The 22,451-nt window shown below is 38.6% G+C and overlaps 2 protein-coding genes across 5 annotated transcripts in view; one reads left to right on the top strand and one right to left on the bottom strand.

Moving 5' to 3' along the window:
* LOC110852731 (zwei Ig domain protein zig-8) overlaps window positions 1-22,451 on the top strand; it is a 70,371-nt gene that overhangs the window by 25,667 nt on the left and 22,253 nt on the right. The gene's annotated exons all lie outside the window — the stretch shown is intronic.
* On the bottom strand, window positions 14,149-16,733 carry LOC110852742. The gene is made up of 5 exons (XM_035855668.1): window positions 16,326-16,733; window positions 15,898-16,252; window positions 15,570-15,811; window positions 15,084-15,471; window positions 14,149-15,013 (listed from the first exon to the last, which is right to left on the bottom strand). The coding sequence occupies exons 1-5, from the start codon at window positions 16,573-16,575 to the stop codon at window positions 14,671-14,673; spliced, it is 1,578 nt and encodes a 525-aa protein (XP_035711561.1). The 5' UTR covers window positions 16,576-16,733; the 3' UTR covers window positions 14,149-14,670.

The raw sequence follows: 22,451 nt of genomic DNA on the forward strand, positions 1-22,451 counted from the left end.
AGAACACATTTTTGTAATAATGAGCAGAGTGGATTTTCCCATCGAGCCAGCCGTATCCAAACTCTTTTTGAAGAAGTAAGCTGTTTTCAGAGAAAATCCTAACCCTAACTGACACCACACATTTACCAAACAAACCCAACCAAAGCCAGACGAATGCGTGCAATTTATAATTCGCAATTAATGAGGAGCAGACTCTACTGTGTGGTGTGTACGTGGGGGAGAAAACTGCTGCTGCTGCTGCCGTGGATCAGAACAACCAAGCGGAAGAAGAACGCTATGTATTTCTTGTGTGAGAATCCAATTTGCAATATAACATCGGGGTTTAGATTGATTCACCAAGTCTAGAAAATGTATATGAATTAACCCAGATCAGTTGTGTATCTGTATATTTGGATTTCTGGCTTCGGGCTGATACAAATCGATTTAGGGGAAGTAATTGGATTTTCACTTTGGTTTTACAAGTGTGCCAATATCGGAAATGAACTTGGGATTCTCACAAAACACAAAAGGGGATGAGGGCAACAACTGTGGGTTTCTAAATACTGATGAATGATTCACATAAATAGTTGCCAAATATGATCAGTTTGAACCCTAGCGAAGGACAGCACATTCCAAACTTTGTGGAATTGGGCTGTATTCTCAATTCTCAAGGAATAGGGACGTTGTTAGACTTTCTTCAAACTACTCATTGCGCACTCCACGTATTGATCCACAACCGATCTCTTATCGATGAGACAAGGGAAGAGTGAAGGAGGGTTCAACTTCAAACAATCCTGATTTGAACCATCATCGGATCTATTATTTACACCCCTCAAACAAAGGAGTTTAACAGGGAGCATTTCTAAACCACTCCTCCGCCGCCAAAGTATTTGCGATACAAATCCTTGCGTGGCCCGTGTGCGGACAAATGCAGTCATATTTACGTAGTAAGCTGTATGCAGATAAGTACATTTTATGACTATAGGTTGATGTAACAGTTAACATAACATTACATACTTTGAGCATACTTCTTGTATCACATTGTGTACATATATAAATTATGTAACTTTGTTTATTATATAATTCTGTGTGGAAACCCACCAGAGCGAGAAGGGTTTAAAGTCTTGCGTAACTTCAAATGAACTATGAAACACTCTTTTGTACATTAAATGTCGGTAAATAGCCATAACCAACCAAAATAAAAATTCGTGCCTGATACCCGTCAAGAAAGACCATGACAAAGACGATTACAAAGCAGCAAAGTCTTTCACCTCGGCTTTAAACATTTGAAAAGTCGGTCATAAATCCTACAGAAATCAAATTATCTGCCACACTGCGAGTGTGTGCAACTTTCTAGTATTGCAAAAAATGTATAAATTGTACAACTTCAAACACTCGTCGAATTCGAATCCCCTGCACTTCAGACGTCAACTCCACTTGACTTCACTCTTTCTATACATCCGTGCATGTAACTTTGTCGAGAGGCTGGGACCCGTTTCACTTGACATGTTCAAAATTTGTTTATTTCACTTCATGCTGCTTCGTCTCTGTTTGGGTCCTTTGTTGTTGGAAAAGTTCAATAAAATTCTCACTTTGTCTCCGCATGTGTATGTCTGTACACAAATACAATTTCCACGAAATGTGTATTAATATCATGCCCAGTAAGTATAGTCCACGTAAGTGTAAGTGTAGTCCCGGTCTGTGTTCACACCTACAGAAGCATCAAAGTTTGAGTTGAGTGAGTTCTGTGTTTTGTCGGGAACAAATTGGATAAATGAAAATAATGCTTAGAATTACATTTTCTAGTTGTCGAATATAGCAATGACTGGGTTTTAGACTTTAATGCACTGTTGTATCATACAACTTGTATGACGCACTTGTTTTTCATATGTAGATGAATGTGATATATTCGTTAACTGTGCATTATGGGCTATCTCATGGTTGGTCATTGTAAATATTTCCTATGTGGAGGGATGAAACGGGCAAAAAGTGAGACCGCACGTAAGCACGATATGTATGTATTGCCCTGCTTATGTACATAAGCAAGTACGTATTTAGATGTTGTGTTATATCATCACTCTGAACAATTGATTGACAAAAGTTAGTTTGTTTTTTACAAAGTTGTGGAACCCAATCTCATCACAGTTTTCTCTTATTCTTGCCCATGAAACTCAAAAAGGGTGGTGGAGTGACAATCCATTTAAGGAGAGTGAATCAGGGGCAGTTAAGTTATTCCATCAGTTTAGCACCATTTAAGCCTTATTGCGCTTCGGATGCGATTGCATGTCTATAAATTGAGTCTTTACTCTCACTCCAGAAATAAATGCTGTTAGTTGGATATTTGACTCGGGGAACCAAGGTTCGCATTCCCCATTGGAATAGTGAAGTAGTAAAGCATGCACGCTCACAAAAGGGTGAAAGTGGAAATCCACGAATCCGAATTAAATGACATTGTGCGACATGACAAAGGACGGCTTGTGGATGGAGTTACGTAACTTTGCTCATTTAGAGAGTCTCGAGAGCATCCATGCAATAGGCGATTCCTCCCGTTTTCTATTTTTGAATTTGTAATTTCAAAAGTCAACGATTGAAGTCTGTTTTTAATTACATGCAATACACAATCCATTATTTCGTCCCTAGTTTATGGCAAAAGTTTAGAAATACCGAACGCTTTAATAACAAGTTCACCTAAAGTGAGCACTTCCGCATAAAAACGTCCTCGAATGCTCTAGAAAACGCATAAATATTCCTAGTTTTAGTGAAAAATCTAAAAAAAAATCAACCTATAAATTTCCCCTGTTCCACAGAAAAGAAGGAATTCAAATGCCACTAAATAAAATTCATTTTCCTTTTAAAACTGAACATTAAATACATATGTTATGTTTGTGCAAGGAAAAAGTAGGAGAAAGTTCTTCTCATGTAAGTCTTCTGCTTCAAGTAAGCACACAAATACATTGCCATTCACGACGAGTTTTCTGATAAATATTGAGAACCAATACTAAAAGTTTTAATGCTGTTTGATGTTTCGGAGGGTAGTAAATATTTCGTCGCTCTTTGTTGTAATTCTTGCACAGTTTTTTTATTCCATTAGTTGACTCACAATGTAGTTTAATAAGAATTGTTTGAGCCGTTCTGTTCATTTAATTGGTTTAACCTTTTCTTACCCAGCATCAAGTTGATGTCTTTAATGTGCTTTAATGTGCTGCTGTCTCTCTAGATCTATTTGTGAGTAACCTGACCACTCACAAATTTATGTCCAGCATGAAAACGTCCTTGTGCACAACCTCTGACGTTTACAAGGAATTGCTCAGTCGTCAAGAATAAAAATAGCAATTAGAAATGGTTAAATGTGCTAAAAACACTTGCATTTCGAGGCTATTGTTTGACGGCATTGAGCATTTTTTATGAATATCGGTGGAATTTTGTGATTCTAACCAATTTTGCTCATTCATCGTACATACTCTTCTACACACATCCTGCTTTCCCCGTTCATTCGTTCTCATCCGTCCGCTGCTGGCAGATCTGCTCATGATAATATCGATCGTCCTCTCCCAGCCCGGCCGCGCCAAGAAAAGGGGACTTTGCCTTCCTCTTGGCAATCGAATACTTTGCAATTTAGGCTCAGTGATGACATTTATACAAAATATCAATTCAAATTTATAGTCATCAATTCACAAAATTCGACAAACTATGAGTGACCAATGTACAAATTTTTGTGAGTGGATTCGGCTTTAATCCCAAATAGTTGAGAAAACGAGCTTGTTTTTAACTACAAGTAGTGAAATGTAGTAGTAAAATACTTGTCGGTTATTGCATATTGCATCCCAAGGACATTTTCATGTATGCAAGAGTAGTTTCTATAATCAGAAAATCTTGTCCATATACTACTACACGACTTGATGTGAATTTGAGACACACTGCAGTGGACGGGTTCAAAGAAATACACACACACACTGAACATACATGACTACAACAATCTTCCATCCCGTATTCGAATTTAGTTGGATGTTACACAAACCACGGGCACTGCTGTCTGGAGAACCGGCTTCGGATCGGAAATCACGAAACCAATTATAATTGCACGTCTTGGGCAGAAGGAGAAAAAAGTGGATTCCTCTCCGGCTAGGAAAGAAATTGGGTGAGATGGAGCACGAAGTAAGGAAACGATCAAATAAAAAAGTGGACGGATCACCATCCCTTCGTTCTTGTTCTTCAAAATACGCAGAGGATGAACTCAAACTCCATTATTTTTTATTTTTGCTACATGATTCCTCAGCTGAATGAAGGTTGCGAAAAGGAAATCATAACTTTTATCAAGGATGTACAACCTTAACCATAAATTGGAACGAATTGGAAGCTGCTGATAGAAAAAAGAGGTCAGTAGGGTGCATCACCGTACTACGTATAAGTACTCAGTCTTATCTTCCATGGACAGCGATAAGAGCTGAGCAAGTAATCGAGGTCTCATGACTATTTAATATTGGCAAAGTTGTGTATTTGTAAAATATAAAATAATGAGTTTGTCGTGTGTAGGAGAGGCATAATTCTGAGCTGGTTTCATATCCATTTTGAGGCTCTCTTGCATCCCAATTACCCAACTTTCTCCCCACGCCCAAAACCATTCATGGCTGAATAATATTTTCCACGAGAAGTTTAATTGTCTCCTTTCTCTCCGTTAACAATAACTAACACCACGAGCCAAGACCACGCTACTGCTGCTAAACACAAGTGATTGTGGGCGAGTGGAGGTTGCTCCCAGCACTTTCTCCATTTTACTTACTAATCACTAAAATAAGCAACTCTTCCGGCGACAGAATCCCCTCCACTTACTCGCCTCTCACCAAGTCCAGCCCCGACCAACAACTAACACTCTCTTCTCCCAACAAGTTTCGACAAATTCTGGGAATGCAACACCCGAAAACTAATACCATCAAAATATTCAAATTAAGGATTATCATAAATTAATTAGGCTCCGCAACTCTACGCACCCCGTACACAATCTTCCCTCCTTTTCCAACGATACACTACGCCAACTTTACGCTTTGTCTGCATTTTCCCCTCGTGCCGAGTAGACTGGGCTGAATTTTAATTTTAATTACTTACGTTACATTTTAGTGCTTAACATGAGTGGGATGTTTGATGTGTCAGTTAACTTTGTTAGACGCACACTAAGTTTTTACGCTATGGATGGATTATAGTGAATTTGGTGAGATTACATAATAGAGGAAGCATAACCACATACTTCTCAATATTTCTGCTACGTAAATGAATGCTTGTCGTTATTGCGACTAATGTTTGGTTTTTAATGACACTATAAGGCCGCAACTAGACTCTCTGTAGGCTGACGTATATTTACGTAAGACAGGTATTGATTACCACGCTGGAAAGAAGGATCCTTACACAAATCCGTCTCCTCTTTTAGTATTTTGCCCCTCTTCATTACTTCCCTCTCAAAATTCTAATGGCTTATTAGTAAAGCCCAGCTTAATCCATTCAAACAAAATCATGCTAACCAAATCTTCCTTCCGTAATTCCCTCAGTTTTGATGGTGAAAGAACTATTCAAACACCACGGCTCGTTCATTGGCTATACATGCGTACGTTTCTGGTACATATTCTTAGGGTATAAAGTAAGTGGTAAAATTTTACATAGAAAATGGATCTTCCGTGTTTATTGATCTCGTATTAATGAAACGCACAGTTAAAGGTAAATTGTCCAATATGTTTCCTAACAAAGGAGCTCCCGTTTTCGATAGATTTATTGCAAACAATAACCAATCTTCTGTCATCCATAAAATTGTAGTTCTCCAAAGATATGAAAATGTAGGCCATGGTGTGTCGGCGTACATATGTGCCTCTCATCGTCAGTGGTGATGTATGTGCTTGTCTAGATGAGTGGATAATGATGATAATAATAAATTGTATTTATTGAATTCATTCCCTCTCAATCCATGTCATTTGCTCATCCCATCATGCGTGACAGTCCTCCTCGCCTCATAATATTTGTACCACATCATAACTCACATCCGCTCCCCAAAAACCAATAAAATCACGGCGTGTGGAATATTAACAGCTCTGAAAGAGAGAAGAACCAAGTTTTCCAGCATGAACCACCTCATTTCAGTTTTATGCCATAGAAGTAATCTAATGCGGCATAAATTAACCAGTGGGCCGAATAAAACTACTCGCACATTCATTCTGCGATATTACATTCAATTCGCAGAATCCAAGGAAGCTCAAACTTCATGGGTTTATGACGGTGTAAAATTGCTCATCAGAGGATACTGGATTAGATCACTTCACACATCAAGGAAAAATATTCCCATCCCCACTACTGGTCCTCAGAGCTAATAGGAATCCCATACTACGTGCATATGTATACATAGAAAAGAGTCTTTTATGCAAGGGTCGTAGCAAGGAAATAGTATGAGTAAAAATTATTCCATCACCAACGCACGAAATCTTTTAATTCATGAGCAAAATATTTTAAGTAGTACGAAACCCCCAGCCAGTCATATATTCGTAATAAGTATGTGTACATATATTTCTATACTCTGGAAATGGAAAAGTTTTATGGAGTGTCGTTAATGCATTAATTTCCACAAATATAAGCGAAAGAAATATCTCAATAAATATTTGATGATCAATTACCTTCCAGAATTTTTAGAGGCCAATCTCTTACCTCAATTTGATTGAAGTATGGTAAATAAAATGAGAGAGATGTGATGAGCTCGAATTAAGGCTGCATCAAGTGGCAATTAAATACGGATATTTATTCGTTTGATCCACTTTTATTCACTTTAAACCCTTAAATGAATTGGAAGAAATGAAGCGATGAAAATAAGGAGGGAGGTTGATTGATCTTAATACGCACAGGAGCTGCATAAATTTCCGCTTCCTTCAAGGCAATAATAACTATTACCTATGCAAATACCAGTATTTCCTAGATTTAGTGCAAATAAATAATATGCGATAAGAAAAGTTTGAAAGTTTATCTTGATGTTATAGCAGCTTCGCATATTCAGTGCAAAATCTTCTCTCCGTGTTGTTTCACACGTCAAATTCCTCAAGTTTTGCCATCATTGCATACGACACGCGTGTGAATAAAATACGAATGTAGTTTTCCAGAGTAAGGAAATTCTTCCACCTCAGCGATGTCTCTGAGGATGGGAAGACGACGAAGAAATTCGCTCCCTTCGTAGTTGTTGGAGTAAAAGTTGGAATTTTTGGATCATATTTCGAACATAAAAGTTCCCGAAAGTGGCGCAGTATTTCATCCAGATATGAACTCTGAGATAGAGCAGGCCATTACGATTACCCCTCTTCCTATTCCTATCTACTTCCTTATTCCATTTGTCCCAGAAATGGCCTTGTTGAGGAAATCGCGAAAGGCATCAAATCAAAAGTAATGTGTACAATTTTGCTCCTGCCGCACAAAGCAGCAGCAGCAGCAGAGTTATGAGCAACAACCAATTTTAGTTAGCTAGAACGATTTTAAACTCGCTGCTCGGATTTGTGTAAAACTGGTAATGCTGATTTATTTGTAGAATTCAGGGTTTCCTGTCGCATTCATAACATATGTAAAACTAGTTAATTCAAGAGCACATATGATATGTACATATACCATATATTTACATGCTTACCTGTGCACACGTATTTCTGTATGCCCACGCAACTTTACAATACACATGTATTTATAGCATCTATTCCTGATAAATACAAATTAACTAAATAAATTGTTGTTTGTCTCTTTTCATGTCTTTCCATTGATGAGTACAGGTAAGAAAAAGCTTTACATTTATTTATAAAACAGCGAGTATTCAAATTGTCGTAGCGGTACTCAAGTCGCATAAGTCGTATGGATAATAAGTCTTTGTTGAACCATCATGTTTAAATAATTGTGTGTACGTCAATCATGCCTGCGATGTCCGATGGAAATGACGGCTGTCACGGTGTAGTACATGATAACACTGAAATATGTCGTTTTTGTGGATCTTTTAAAGTAAAAGAAGGAACCCGCAAAAATTCGAAGGGGTAAAAGAGCCTTCAACTTTCTCCTGCTTATTCTATTTCCCAGCGAGGCCACCGTCTGCCAGCCGCGGATGAAACCCACGGCTTCTTCATTAACGGCACACGCTTGGGGCAGCATTGTCAGAATTATGAATTTCATGCAAAAACTGACTGACGGCATCACGACCAATAATGCACTTTCCATTTGCGAGTGTAAGGAGATTGTGGTGAAATCACAAAGGATACAAAGCACCAACCCCATTGCCATGAAGTATGGGATGAAAAAGTTCATTGTGGGATTAATCCCTGCAAAAATGATAAGATAAAGTCGCTTGTAGATTTTGTAAGCTTGGCCAAAACTCCACTGCACCTGAAGCCGGTACTTCGCCTTGCCCCAGAGATTCCTACGATGAAAGAAACGTCGCACCGGCTGGGTTTTGGCTACGAGTGCTTTGGACACAATTTGCAAGGCCAGAAGGCACGACAGCGACCAAAAGCCAATTTGTTTCCAAGCCTCTGTCATTGTAATAATTGCCCAAAGGAAACGAAGCAGGAGAATTGGCAAACGTCGGCAGTGCGTCCTCTCGTATTTCAAATACGTATGAAAAATTAAGAAAATTACATCCACGTCCTCGTACATGCCAAAGGTTGAGAGCGTTAGTGGAATTGCGTTTGATATTAATAGAAAAAAGTGCATAAACAGTCCTACAGAGTCAATTCCTGACTTATCCAGAAATCCCCCTAAATAAATTATTAGCACTTTAACACATGCGAAATCTAGAGTGATAATTTTTTTACACGAAATAACATGTATATGTACATATGCAACTCACATTTATTCATGGTCCAATCCAACTTAATTAACTGGTTCAGTACTTCGACTGCTTCTTTGCCAAATATCACAGACAGATGCATCAGAACCAAGGTCAAGACCGCCAGTGCGATGTACATTATTATAAACACCAGCTGCAGAATGTTTAGAGTATTTCTCGATTTTTCATTTGGAGAAAGCATGTTCGTCACAAGAATGAGGAACGTAAGCAATCCTGTGCAAACTACCATCAAACTGCTTATACACCAAGGAAGCAGTGATCTCAAATTAGTGGACGCTTTGCGCACGCTACAAAGTTTCTGTATCTTGAATTGAAATTGTTCTGAAAAATGGTGGAACGTTTTCCGATTTGTGGAGAAAGTTATGGGAGGCAGCCAGAGGCGTTGTGACCAACTTGTAAATCTACCGTAAGATTTCCACACAAATTGGGATGGCATTTTACAATAAAATTCTAGTGTTTCTATTTTGAAATGTCTCTCGGAGTTGGAGTTGATTAGTGTGCGGCGCCTTGTCCCAAATTTTCGACTGAAATGTAGCAAAATAAATGCTGGGTTGGCAGCGTTTAAATTTGGTATTGAATTTCTTTAAAACTCGGCATAACGTCAGAGTTGGGATCAATGAAATTAAATTACATTATGCACGAGCTCAGCCACGTCGCTATATATACGGTTTAACTACAAGCATTTTTTATATTGGGAGATATTACCGGCTTCTCGGAGGTATATACATCGGATCGAATGCGAAATAAAATTGCCCGACTACAACAACCCGTTCCTTTATATGCAAGATATATGTATGTAGTATTTGCATTCGCTTTCATTATTTCTTCCAAGCCTGCTATCACATACCAATTTTTCTACTTATTTTTATCCAGCCCAGCCCACGAAAATCGTCTGGAATATTTAATAGTCAACCAAGTTACAATATTAGTATTCCATTAATTGTCAGCTTTTCAATACAAAAGAACGATTCCTAGTTTTGATACTGTTAAATATATGTCGGGACCAAATCCTGTATAATTTCATGTACAAAAACAATTTTATCAAAATTTTTCATACTGCATACTTAATATGTAGCTGGTGGCAAGGCTCAACACCTACGTGCATCCATCCAACCATACACACATATTCATGCATGCATACATATGCATTCCAACGTTTTTTCATGTTTTTATAGCCTTGTGTGTTTTACACAAGGAAAGGTCGTATATTTTATAAGGATATCTCCCTCAAATATTTTGATTTCATTTCATCAATTTTATTTAATATTCTCCAGTGTACCATCCACCATGCGTGGCCGCTGTTTCACTATTTCATTCCGCCAAGAACAGTTTCAGCCACATAAAAATGAAAAATTGCGAAATGCAAAGACAACATTGGCTCTTTTTCGAAGAAATTTTCGTTTAAAGCGTTTTCTTTTTTGGGGGGAGGGAGTGCAAATGGGTGTAAGTGGACTCGAAGGACTCATCAAAAGACACGCCACATTTCCTCTTCACTCACCCACATAAAATTCACAGATCAGAGGGCTCACATGTTGTAAGAGAAAACATTGGACACGGGGTGGCGTGCTTCTTAATTGCCATATTTTTTTGTCCAACACCTAAAATTGTAAAGGTCGTGTGGAAAATGATGAAAGAGACTTTCACCATTATTTGCCTTATTGAAAAATGGTGGTGATGTGATAATGTTCGTATTATTACTCAAGCACAAATCTAAATTTTGTAGCATTTTACACATGAGTTTGACTTTTACCGTAAAAAAGTGAAATTGCATATTCTAATTTCTTGATCAAATAGGCTGGCATAGCAGAAAATGTGTTGTTAATAAAAGGTAATCCGCAACAAATAAGTCTTTGTTGTTCGGCAAAATGAAAGTCTAGCTAGTTATGAACCAGGTGTTGATACCGAAAAATTAAGTTTGCAATAGATTTTGCAATTTTTAATTGAGTGAGTAATTAGTAATCATTAGTAATTATGTATAAATATTAATTTAGAAATAATGCTGTTAAACATCTATAATCTATAATTTTGTCACTCTTCACTTCTTTTTTAAGACTGGTGACAATGTTTTTTTTGTTTTTGGTTCGTACAAATAACAAAAACAATATCGTTTACTCAGTATTTTCAATACTCGTTTCTAAACGGAAAGAAAAGGCAAGACAAGTCTATTTTTGGTATCGCGTACATAGTTCATGGTATGTGTAGCTCGCATTATTTTCACTCCTACTCTTTGGACGTGTTATGGACAATGTTTCATGACAATCTAGAGCGATATTCTTAACTCCTGCGGATACAACCCCGGCAACCAATATATCTGCGATGGAACACAATATGCTCCATATTCCTTATGTGATATTGAAATTCCCTAAAATTTGGGACAAGAAGCAAGCACATGATCAAAATCGTCTCTCAACTTTCTCCAGGCAGTTTCCTACTTGCTCTTAATGGCATTAGACAATGGAGAAAGTCTTGTTGGCCATTAGAATGGCCATCCTTGTTTGCTGTTGTATATGTAGTTCTCAATGGCCCGCACATACCATTGCATTCATTCCTCGTCCATAAGGAGGAATGTTTGTTGTCTCTTGTTATGGCTATTAAACATGTCCCCAACAGAAATTCCGAATATTATCCATCCAACTTGCCTCGTCTGCTGCAAAGGGCCAACTACGAAAAGACAGCAGGCTGTTGTTGCATTGCGCTCCTAAATACGTACGTACGTAGAAATAAGGGACGGGCAGCCTGGAGGCCGACTTATGTAGAAGCAGACGACAAATATCGTGAATATATCCGCAAAGGCAATAAAAACAATCTTCAAATTACCTTAACAGACGGCGACTCTACTATTAAACAATTGTGTGTTGTACATGGCTCCAATTTCGGAGTTTAGTGAGAACATTATGCAGGGGTTCAATGCATGAAATATGAAAATGACAGAAACAATGTTTACTAAAAGCATTTGTTTAGCCGACTCTTTAAAATATTGAGAAACCACCACTACACGAATAACTCTTTGTTCTTTCTTCATTTTACTCGACCCAAAAAGTAGGAATTTATGAATTTAGATTTTCACTTGTTGGGAGCCGACCAATGAATTTTTCCACAAAGAGACAACACAATGCTAAATATGAAGAAAACGTCCTTTTCGTTCCTTTGTTTCAGTCATAGCTGAATGGCTGACGGGTGAGTGGGAACATCATCACTGAAGGTTTTGTGATTCATGAGTTTTTTTAGGTTCTCTTTCTTTCCCATCGCCCTTCTCACTGTCTCCTCGTATAATAAATGCCATGGAATGTGGGGAAAGCGAAATATTCTGGCTTCTTCTCGACGAGGAAATTTCATTAACTCCTCCAAAAAGGAGTTTGCGGGCAATTCATCATCTCAAGTTGACTCAACATTCTTCCTTCTCCACTTTAGACTATATTTACCATCCAGAATATTTTTAATTCGCATGAAATTGTACAAATTTTACTCAGTGGGGTTACTTGATGCACAATCCTGTGATGATGTGAAGGCAACTTTCAAGTGAGGAAAGCTACATGAGAGCCCTTCATTTCTTTCCTCTCTCTCCCTCTTCCTCTTCTTTTCTCTGGAGAGAAATTTGGGTGGAAAGGAAAAAAGGAACGCAGAGGGGCTCTCGGGACAACCATAAATGACAAAAAATCCGAGAATAGGTTCCTTCCACTTGGGAAGATTGGAAGAAGCAGCTCCACGTTTTGACGACTGACTCACTTTGGGAAAAAAGACAGAATGCAGTGCTGGGCAGCTCATATCGTCAATTAGTCAGTGCGAGTTTCGGGGTTTTCAAGTGAGAAATCAATCCAAAACTGGAGGAAGCCCTTCTTGGAATAAGAAAATCTTTTTGATAAATTTGTGTCATATTTAATTTTCGACTACAAAGGATTGATTTGTGTACGGTATTGAGATATCTTTCGAGAGATGATTTTTAGCTCGGCTTTTCGTGCTTTACATATTTTGAATTTTGCCCAAGATTATCATTCTATAGGATCAGGAGTTGTTATTTTTCAGCTGCAGTGTCTACGGTGTCTTTGTTATGAAAGGCGTACATTATGAAACGTCTCTTTGATCAAGAAGGATGAAAGGAGAAAGCTACTTTCCATTACTTTAGTTAGTTTGATTTCTCCTCCCATTTGATTCTCTCCTTTCGGTCTCCAACCATTACCGAAATGGAGTCGTGGAGTGGGGGAGAACTGGCCAGAGTCCATTTTTGTTTGCACAATGTCAAACTTAATGTTACGACAAGCCATCGCCCATTATCATAATCCTCAGCAGCCGGACGCCCAACTCCACCACGGCCACCATTACTCTGCCCTGCTGCCCCACGTATGTACGTGATGGTGGTGGTCAAGTCGGACGTCCCAGAGAAAGACAACTGCTGAGTCTTATAAACTTTTCAAATTAAATGGACACACCAATTGCCTTTGAGAGCAGACTTTTTCTGGGTAAATGCGAAAAAGAAAATTTCGCAAAATATATTACATGGCGAATTTCCACAAGAAAAGTAGGGAGGTGGGATTGTGGGAATTGTGGGCCACTAATAATTCATTAAAACAATCTTCACAACCTCAACTCCTTCATTCCCCTTAATTGCTCTATCTTCACCCCATAATGAATAAAAAAGGAATAAAACTAATGAGACTCAAAAAAGGAGTAAAGTGGAAAGGATGTAAATTGCTCTAATAATTAGGCGGAAGCCATTACATTACAATTTCGAGAAAAAACTCAACCTTGGTTTGCAAACAAATTGATGAGATTAAGGATATGCTCCAGCAATCGCTAAATTACATGTTGAAAGGAAATATTTTGCCCTTCTTATTATTTCGCGTAGACAATTGTGTATGTAAAGTTAGCGGAACATAGCTGCTGTTCATAGTTAACTAACTCTTTCCGTGAACCTAGCAAACCGATGAAGGATTTTATGGCCGTAATAATTTCGGATTGAGATGGCTGAGGGTAATAAAGGAGCAATTATGCAAATTGTAAATGCTAAAGTAGGGCAAACTTTCAAGTATGCTGGCATAGAAAAGAATTGTTAGGTAGCACGGTTTATGAATGATCACGAGAACACAGGGTACTTGGAATAATATTAAATGGCAGGATTTTACCAAGGTTCTGACAATTAAGTGTCCCTGGATTCTGTCGAAAGCCGAGTGAAGTATTGGTTAAATTGTTTACGAATGAAATCTAAGCCCAACTTTAAATATGGTGAAAGTACTTTCATCGCGTTTTAGTTATCATTCATTGCATAATAGTTTAAGCCTTACGTCAACTTGTTAATATTTATTATGCATACGCACACACGATTTGTTTTGTTGTTGTTGTCATTTCATTGCTCGTTTTATTGCATTACTCTTAATTCCCCCAATGCGTTTATTTACATTTTGAAATTACTCTCTTGCTGAACACACATTGGAGTTCTGTCCTCACTAATTGTGATGAATGGCTGATTGTTAATTAGAAAGGGTGTTAATTAAGGCGATAATAGATATTAATGAGCAACAACACATAAAAACTCTAATTAAAATGCATTATGTAACTCGGAAATACAAATTATAAAATCATATGCCGCACATAATGCCAGCCTAACTTTTACTTTCCAAAACATAACTTATGTTTTAGGAAAGTTAAAGCTTTGATTCCTTGTTACATACGTTTGGAACATTTTTTCAGAATAAATCAAACTCCATTCTCATAGCCTACGAGTCACCAGTCAGGATTAGTTTTGATTTGAGTTTTAACACTGTATTTGAGTATGTCAGGGTAGTATGAGCTTCATAAATAAATGCATTTCCATGTGAAACATTTTTCAAAGTTATGTCATACGGATAATCAAATTAAACTAATCGCATTTCAGACCATGGTGGTTGCACAATCGTGTTAAATTCTTTACTTAATGCATCTGGGACTGGAGCATATCCCCACAACTCCATTGCCTCACGACAGTTTTTCTCGATATTCCTCAGGTGTTCTAAATCTTCTGGATTGTCCTTAAAATGATCGACCCAAACGTAGGGTTGCACATCAGCGAACGAATTAGGAGTCGGACTTTTTGAATCCCTTGCAGCATTTATGTTTAAGAATTGTTGAACGCTGGGATGCAACTGCAAGCGAAAATGATGCAAAATGACTTCAAACCCGTGATCAAGTTGGTTGAAAATATCTTCATAGCGAAGAACCCTGGTTCAGAAAACAAATGGTGAATAATACACTAAAAATTATGTAATAATTCCTAAAATATTGGACGTACAAAAAAGTGTCGGGATACTTTTCCCTGAGTTCTTCTGCAGCGTAAAAGTCGTCCACCATATCGGAGCAAAGTTTGGCAGGGTCATGACATGCGACACTTTCACTGCATCGAAGGTTGGATTCATCATTTATGCGAGAGTGAATAACTGCTCGAGGGTCTCGGACCAAGTGAAGGACTCGAACATCGAGTTGTTCGTCAACAAGAAAAGTCTCGGACAATTTAAGTCTCAGGCGGACGAGGTTGACGGCTTGGTACGGAAAGAGGGAGCACATCTCTGAGAGAAAGCCAGCGTCCATGCAGAGCTGTCTGGTTTTTTGACAATATTTCCACAGTCTAAAGTTCTTGTTGTGAACCTTTTGGTTTTCCATGAAAAAGCTTACAAGGTCACCTGCATTAGTTTCATAAAATATTGAAATGTTAAATTTAAAAAAATATGCATAACCTGATACGACCAATTCCCCAATTTAAAAAAAAAACTGACAGTACCAACTTGTGAGTATTCGCAATTGAGAAGTGCCTTTATTGTGCCCGTTGCATTGTCCGCCTCGTCCAAAGAAAGTGGTCCAATTTGTACAACGCCCTTGTGAATTAGTGGCTCATTGTGATAAAATGTCAGTGGGTGAGAGGCCACTGCTTCACCAACAAAGTCAGAACCTGATCCCCATGTGGCAAAGATCAAGTTCCGAATCGGTTTCCCACCATCCGACAGCTGCAACTTTGCAAGACTCCTGTGAATACATTATTAAATATATTAGCGTAAAATAAACCTCGCATTCCCTGCTTTGCAAAAATAACATTTTCTGATTTGACGTACACTTCTGCTGGGTCTTCACCCTCCAAACTCGCAAACTTTTGGGCGATTGCTTCCCGTTGGAAAGAGATGGAGGATTCCTTAAGAAGTTTGATGGGGTCCGGATCCTCGGGATCAGCCGGGGGGAAATAATCATCATCTGGTTCCGGCTGTGCATTCAATAGTTCTTTGTTGTTGGGATCAGTCATGATTTCTTCACCGGGGTCAGGGTCGTGTTGGGTCACTATAATCAGGTCAGGCTCGTCTTGCGGAAGAGCAAACTTTTCGCTAGCTTCGTCAATTACATCGTCTTCTGGATGTTGAGCTTCTTCCTGAAAATCGTGATCGGGGACTGCGAGTTCAGGATCTGGTATTAGCTCTGTGAATCAGATTTATTAACACGGTATGATGCATTTGGAAAGTCTTGCACAGTAGTCGGAATAAATAGGTACCCGCTTCTGGAACATCTTCATTTACTGGATCCAATGACGATAGCCGTGGTTGAACAAATCCTAAGTTTACGGCATGATCCTCAAGTAGTTTGGCAGACGAGGGTTGAAGTGCTATTTGATTTTCGAAAGCCTCCTTTCTGCGAGAAAAACTAATATTCACAAGATTATAGAGAACAAGCAAAGTTGCCAATACAGAGCAAACAACAAAGCTCCTAAATAAATTGGATTTATTTATTCTTAATTTTCCCATGATTTTACAGACTACAAATTATTCTATTAACTTTAATACTTTACATTTCAATCAACTTGTATAATTGTATAAAAATGTTAATTATTTATGATTTAATTCTAGCAAAACATATGCGATATAAAAATTATGGTTAAATAACAATTCATACACACACGCAAACACATACATCAGTATTAATATAAGTAAAGCTCCGAGCGATAAGATAAAATGGTATCTGATATGCGAGTTGATAATTTTCTAACGTGTGAAAATGTACTTATATTTACTACTCTCCATGATAAATTAAAACAACAAGTTGATTCCTTGGCTTTGATAACTAACGCCATTGCCACATAGGAACACCAACTTTCTTTCTGAGATCCGCATTATCAAACATCAGTTTGTGGTGCAGACCTGCATGACGCAGGCTGCAACTGCTTCCGTGGTTCGTGAAGGTAGAGAGTTACATCATCTTGCAGGTTTCCACCTTGCACTACCAACACCACTCCCAATTTAAGTTCAACTTTGACTAATAAGGAGAAATTCAAGACTGACGTAGCATAACTAAATTTCAAGATGAAATTAAACGGATGGAGGAGAAATGTGGTAGAAAGTGACCTTCTCTGCCGCTGAGTTGAGGAAATTGGGTCAACGAGCGTATTTATGACTGAAATAAGGAGCAGACGAGTTGATTCCGTGCATTCTGAGTCTTAGGAGAAAGCGACGAGATATGTGAACCTTTTACAGTTAGATTCAATTAAAAGTGGAAGGAGGATAGGCTTGCTTGTGTAACCGAGTTTATGCTACGCTAAATGAATCATAAAATATATGACATTCGCAGTTTTAATTGCATTAAAAAACCGAACAAGCTCATATCACTCAGAATCTCGACATGCATGCATATGTACATGCAAGAAATCGTCAGAAGAGAAAATAGTTTACTCTCCACTTGATTAGCTGGGAATCAAATCGCATTAATTCCGTTTATGAATTTCCATTGTAGCAGCACTACTGTTGGCTGCGTGGGTTATTAGGGAAAGTGGGCGAGCTAAAGTTGTAGGACTGCTGCCATTCTAATTTTCTCGGTTACATATTCACAGCAGCCTGACTGCCACTCCCCGGAGAGATCCATCCACACCAGCAGCAGCCCCACCACGCACTGCTCAACGGAGCCTTATCTCTCCTTAAAACGACACCAGCGTTACACAAACCACCAAACAACAAAATCAGTAAAGGCATATATAAATATTTGCATCGTGCGGACCCAGGCGGCTACATGCACCGTAAATGGAGTCCTAGCAGCCAAGCCAACGAAGCAATATCCATCCATATCGCAAACCGCGATAAGAACGAGGAGCGGATAAATGAGCCCACTTTATGCTTTATGCTTATGCCGGCCGTTATAATAATACGGGTAATAGCAATAAATGTCCTCCTCCTGGCGGTATTCTGTCATCGCGTTCCGTAATCCTCCTCAGCGTAAACGGAACCTGTTATGTCATAGGTTATGCCAGAGTAAAAACTGGGTTGTCGCTTTCTCCAGTCCATATTTTCCGGTTTAATTAGATTAACTAAATAATCTCCACTACATGACAGGTTGTCTGCGCTGCATTCTTGAAAGTGGTTCATGGCGAGTGGTGCAAATTTATTACAAGGACTCGTGTCAATTAAATTGTTTTTAATTATTTTAACAAAGTCGGAGGAAGGAACGTTAATGTAGGTCAAGGTGTCTAAACCCAAACCAAATAATTATGATTAACCAAACTTTTAAATTGATAAAAATTTACATTTGTAAAATTCCCAAATTATTCACAACTCCCAACTTTCCGCGTTTGTAAATACTCCTTCCTTACGAAGATTGTTCTTTCCTTCCTTCCTTTCTTTCTTTCTTCATTTTTATGGTGAAGGGTCTCGCGACGAGACTAATTAGACTAATTTTCATCTCCATTCCAGCAATAAAAGTAAATTAGATGTTCAACTTTAACCCTTCTCTCGACTTGGAAAATTTTTGTCGTGAAATATATTCCGATTTTTGTATGCATGTGGATGAAACACAAATGTGTTCTGGAATAGTAGTTTCCTCCTTCCGCTTTTAAACGACCGAGTGAGTCAAAATCCGGAGATTCGATGGGCCATTTTATTTTAGTTTGTACTTCCACGATAGTGAAAGTACGGATGGACGGATGGACGAGGAGAAATTCACGGGAGAGGTTGAATCTAAGCCACGCTGCAGCGAGTGGATGGGAGCAGAAAGAATGAGGAGAAACGCATGTTTGGTATGCAAATCCGAAAAAATTCGAGGGAAAGAAATTGCAAGCAAGTAACAGCGAATACATTTGTGTGTCTGGTAGAACTTGCTCACGTGTGTTTGTTGGTGCATGGAAATCAGGTCGTTTATGGCAAAAAGTGACTTGGCTAAAACATTGTGAGCCGTTGATTTGAATATCAGTTGTACTCGGTTGATCAAAACTTTTCCAAGTCGCTTCTGCCAAGAGACATTCAGCTAAATAACAACTAAACCCTGTTCCACACACAAATCGAACGGATTCAATCCAAGCAGAGACTGGACGAGGATAACAAAATTGTTCAGTTTATTCTATTGAGCGATTGCAGCAGAGATGGAAAATCATCCAAGGGAACAAATGCTCCTCAAAATTTTCAACCAATGCCCAATCATATTTGGCCTACCTTGAAATCTTCTTTAGAATAATTGTTTGTCGCACAATGCTTGGGTCGACAAATTGTACCTACGCTTTTACGTACATGAAGTATTCCACTGTTGACTGCTGTCCAATCCTAACATTTCATGGATTCACTTTCACGGTGCTCCTTCTTCAAACTTGTGAAAATCCTGAGAGTGTCACCGTCAAATCTTGATGATGAACAATATGCTTAAGTAATGAGTTGTAGTCATTCCGCTGATGTGATGTAATTAACCCTCTACTCCACAACTCCACATTAATTAGCAGCATGTAATTAACACTCAACTCTAAAATAAATACGAGGTGACACTCATTTCATCATGAGCGGCTTTGCGTATTGACTGACTAAAAAGCTACAACAACCTTACAGACTTCACGTCCCGTTGGTGGTGAAATTAGCGAACATACTCTCGTAATAGAAACACAAGGCAAACATTGTAATGAAGCAGTTGGAGTGAAATGACAAACAATCCTCAAACTTAATGAGTACCCCAGGCACAAATATTGGTTTTCCTCCTCCTAACCAACCAACCAGCCAAAAACCTCATTGTGCAAGCCAACGCCCTTTGAAATCATAAATGACATGTGACACCTATAATGGGTCCTGTATATACATAAATATATGCGTACATATATATTTCTATATACATCTAACGTTCACTAAAACATTACGAAATTGAGACAGAGTGGTGAAATTAAATTGGAAGGAATTTTGCCATTTTTTTATCGTCATCATATTATTTGGATGATGTAATTTGGTCAGGTCAAAGAATTCTCATCGGCATTGTTGCTCGCAGATTTAGTAATAAAGTAAAGGGGCAGTAAGCTCTGAAACTTTGAAGGCCTCCTTTTATACAACATGCACGTTGTTGCTTTGTACTCGTGAATGTGAGCATATTTATCTGCGAGCACGTATGTAGTTTGGGAATTGAGGAATAAAAATCATATCCTTTGTATATGGACCGATGAGCTCTTCGTGTGGAATAAATAAGAGTTGACCTGACTTTTATTGGAGGCTTCTCCTATTCTCGTCCTTTGTTCCCCTGCAGACCAGAAAGATTTGATGCATTGGCCCGATTTCCGCTTATCTCCCTCCACGCGGCCTCCACTTAACGCTTCACCGACCACCTGAATTATATCCAGTCCTGAGCCCGAGACACGGAGAGACAGCAGCAACGCAAATGCAAGCTGATGTTATGATCAAACATTTTTATACCATTATTGGAAAGCTCTCTTGCAAAGGCTGCCATCATAAACAATCGTGGATATTTAAGAGATAAGTGCAGTGAACTATTTTCTTCTCCAGGAGAAAACACAATTTAAGAATATGCTTCAAACATAGATATTTACTTCCAACGTCGCATACTTGTTACTGGCTGCAGCCATTTTGAAGTTGCAAAAAACCTTGGGCGTACATACATAGTTATGATGTAACTAAACTGGAACAAATAAATAATCCCTGAGCAATATCGTCGCATCTTTACATCATCACACCAAGGGTGCGACGACGGTGAGAACCCGTGGGAAAAGGGTAACGTGGATCATCATCAATCTTGTATTTATTTCCTTCGCCGCACTCTTTCATAACTTTCACCACCAGAACAACACTCGTATAACCACCGATAAATAAATAATACCCCAAATATTTTAAAGCATATTGAAAGACAAATTTATTTTTTTCAGTATAGTGCCAGCATTTATCTGTTTTTATGGAACGTGCATCAACTCATATTTGACAACGTATTTGGCCGTTCAAAATTCTGCACTTTGCCTCTTAAAAGTTTTTTAGGGTGATATCTTACATAGTGTTGTCCCACGTAATGGATTTTGTAGGGGGAATAAGTAAGTGGCCCTGCCCTATGAAGGTTGCTCAAAACTTGGCAACTCTTCCCATGTCCGTGGCAGAGTTCGTGTTTGGCAACCATTTGAGAGTTGACTGTCCCCTTTGGCTTAATGATAACTCAGCAAGCCAAGAAAGAGGGTGTATAATGACATGCTTAAGACCTCGAGACATATGCATGGCTAATGTTCTGTTACTTTCAAACAAACATTCTCCTTCCTTGTTACCATTCTCCACGATTTCACTGCCACACAGGCCCCGTCCGTGATTGGTTATTATGTTCTTCAGCACAATCTGGAAGCTTATTTACCAAAGTGACATGAGGCATCTTTCTGGTCTTTTTTGTACGAAGTTATACCAGTGTGTCGTGTCTGAGAGGCTGAGGGTTCTTACAAAACCCGAAATAGAAATAATTCGGAAATTACATACTTGGAAAAGCATAATGGAGTTTAGCAACTTGAATTAGATTGCACTTCTCACGACAGTTTCAAGTTGACTGGAGAAAGTTGCTGTCGAATATTACTAAAAATAAGCAGGCAAGGATATGTACATATGTGCTGACCGGAACAAAAGCGTGGGTCCACTGGCTACGAGGCCCAACTAACTATGTACATCTATAGCACTTACGTGTACGACTGGAGGACTCGTATTTGTGATGAAGTGCCATAAGGAAACAATGAACTCGGGAGGAAAAGTTGTAAAGTTGGTAGATTTTTTATGTCACGTACAACCGAGGAACGTACAAAAAAGGAAAGTTACTTTCTTTCCATAACTTTTACTTTATTTCATATGCGACTCATTCTCTTACTTTTGTAACAATAAGTTGAGTGTCTCCAATTCAATTTTTCTGTGGTTGTGGGTGTTACATGTATGATCGCTTGGCTGCGTAAGTTTGAAGTATTTTGATGCTGCGTGGATTTAAAAAAAAAACTATTTTACGTAGAACTTAATCTCGCAAAAATTCGACTTTTTAATGCACGACTTGGTTAACTAAAAATAATTCGGTAATCAGCAACCCTATCTCGGCTCTCCTCCCACTTTATATTTTTCTGATGCGGCTCGTCACGTAGGTGGTCCAACTATGCGCGTCCTTCTCTCTCACGTTCCTTATCATTACCAACAAGCAGGCCCCATGGGAGTGGATATTCTATACATATATATATAAGACTTAGGATTAGGAAATAGGACCATATGTGCTCTTCTTTTATTACGTTTCATTGGACTTGGTCGCCCACATTCAATAATCAGGCCAGACTCATTTCACCTCAAAGTCCAGTGTACCAACGTCATAAGCATGTCACGAGTCCGAGTTATTTCTGATCAATCAAGGACCTTCAATAATTCCAATTTCTGAA

Source organism: Folsomia candida, unplaced genomic scaffold, assembly GCF_002217175.1.
Source record: "Folsomia candida strain VU population unplaced genomic scaffold, ASM221717v1 Fcan01_Sc001, whole genome shotgun sequence".
Lineage (NCBI taxonomy): Eukaryota > Metazoa > Arthropoda > Collembola > Entomobryomorpha > Isotomidae > Folsomia > Folsomia candida.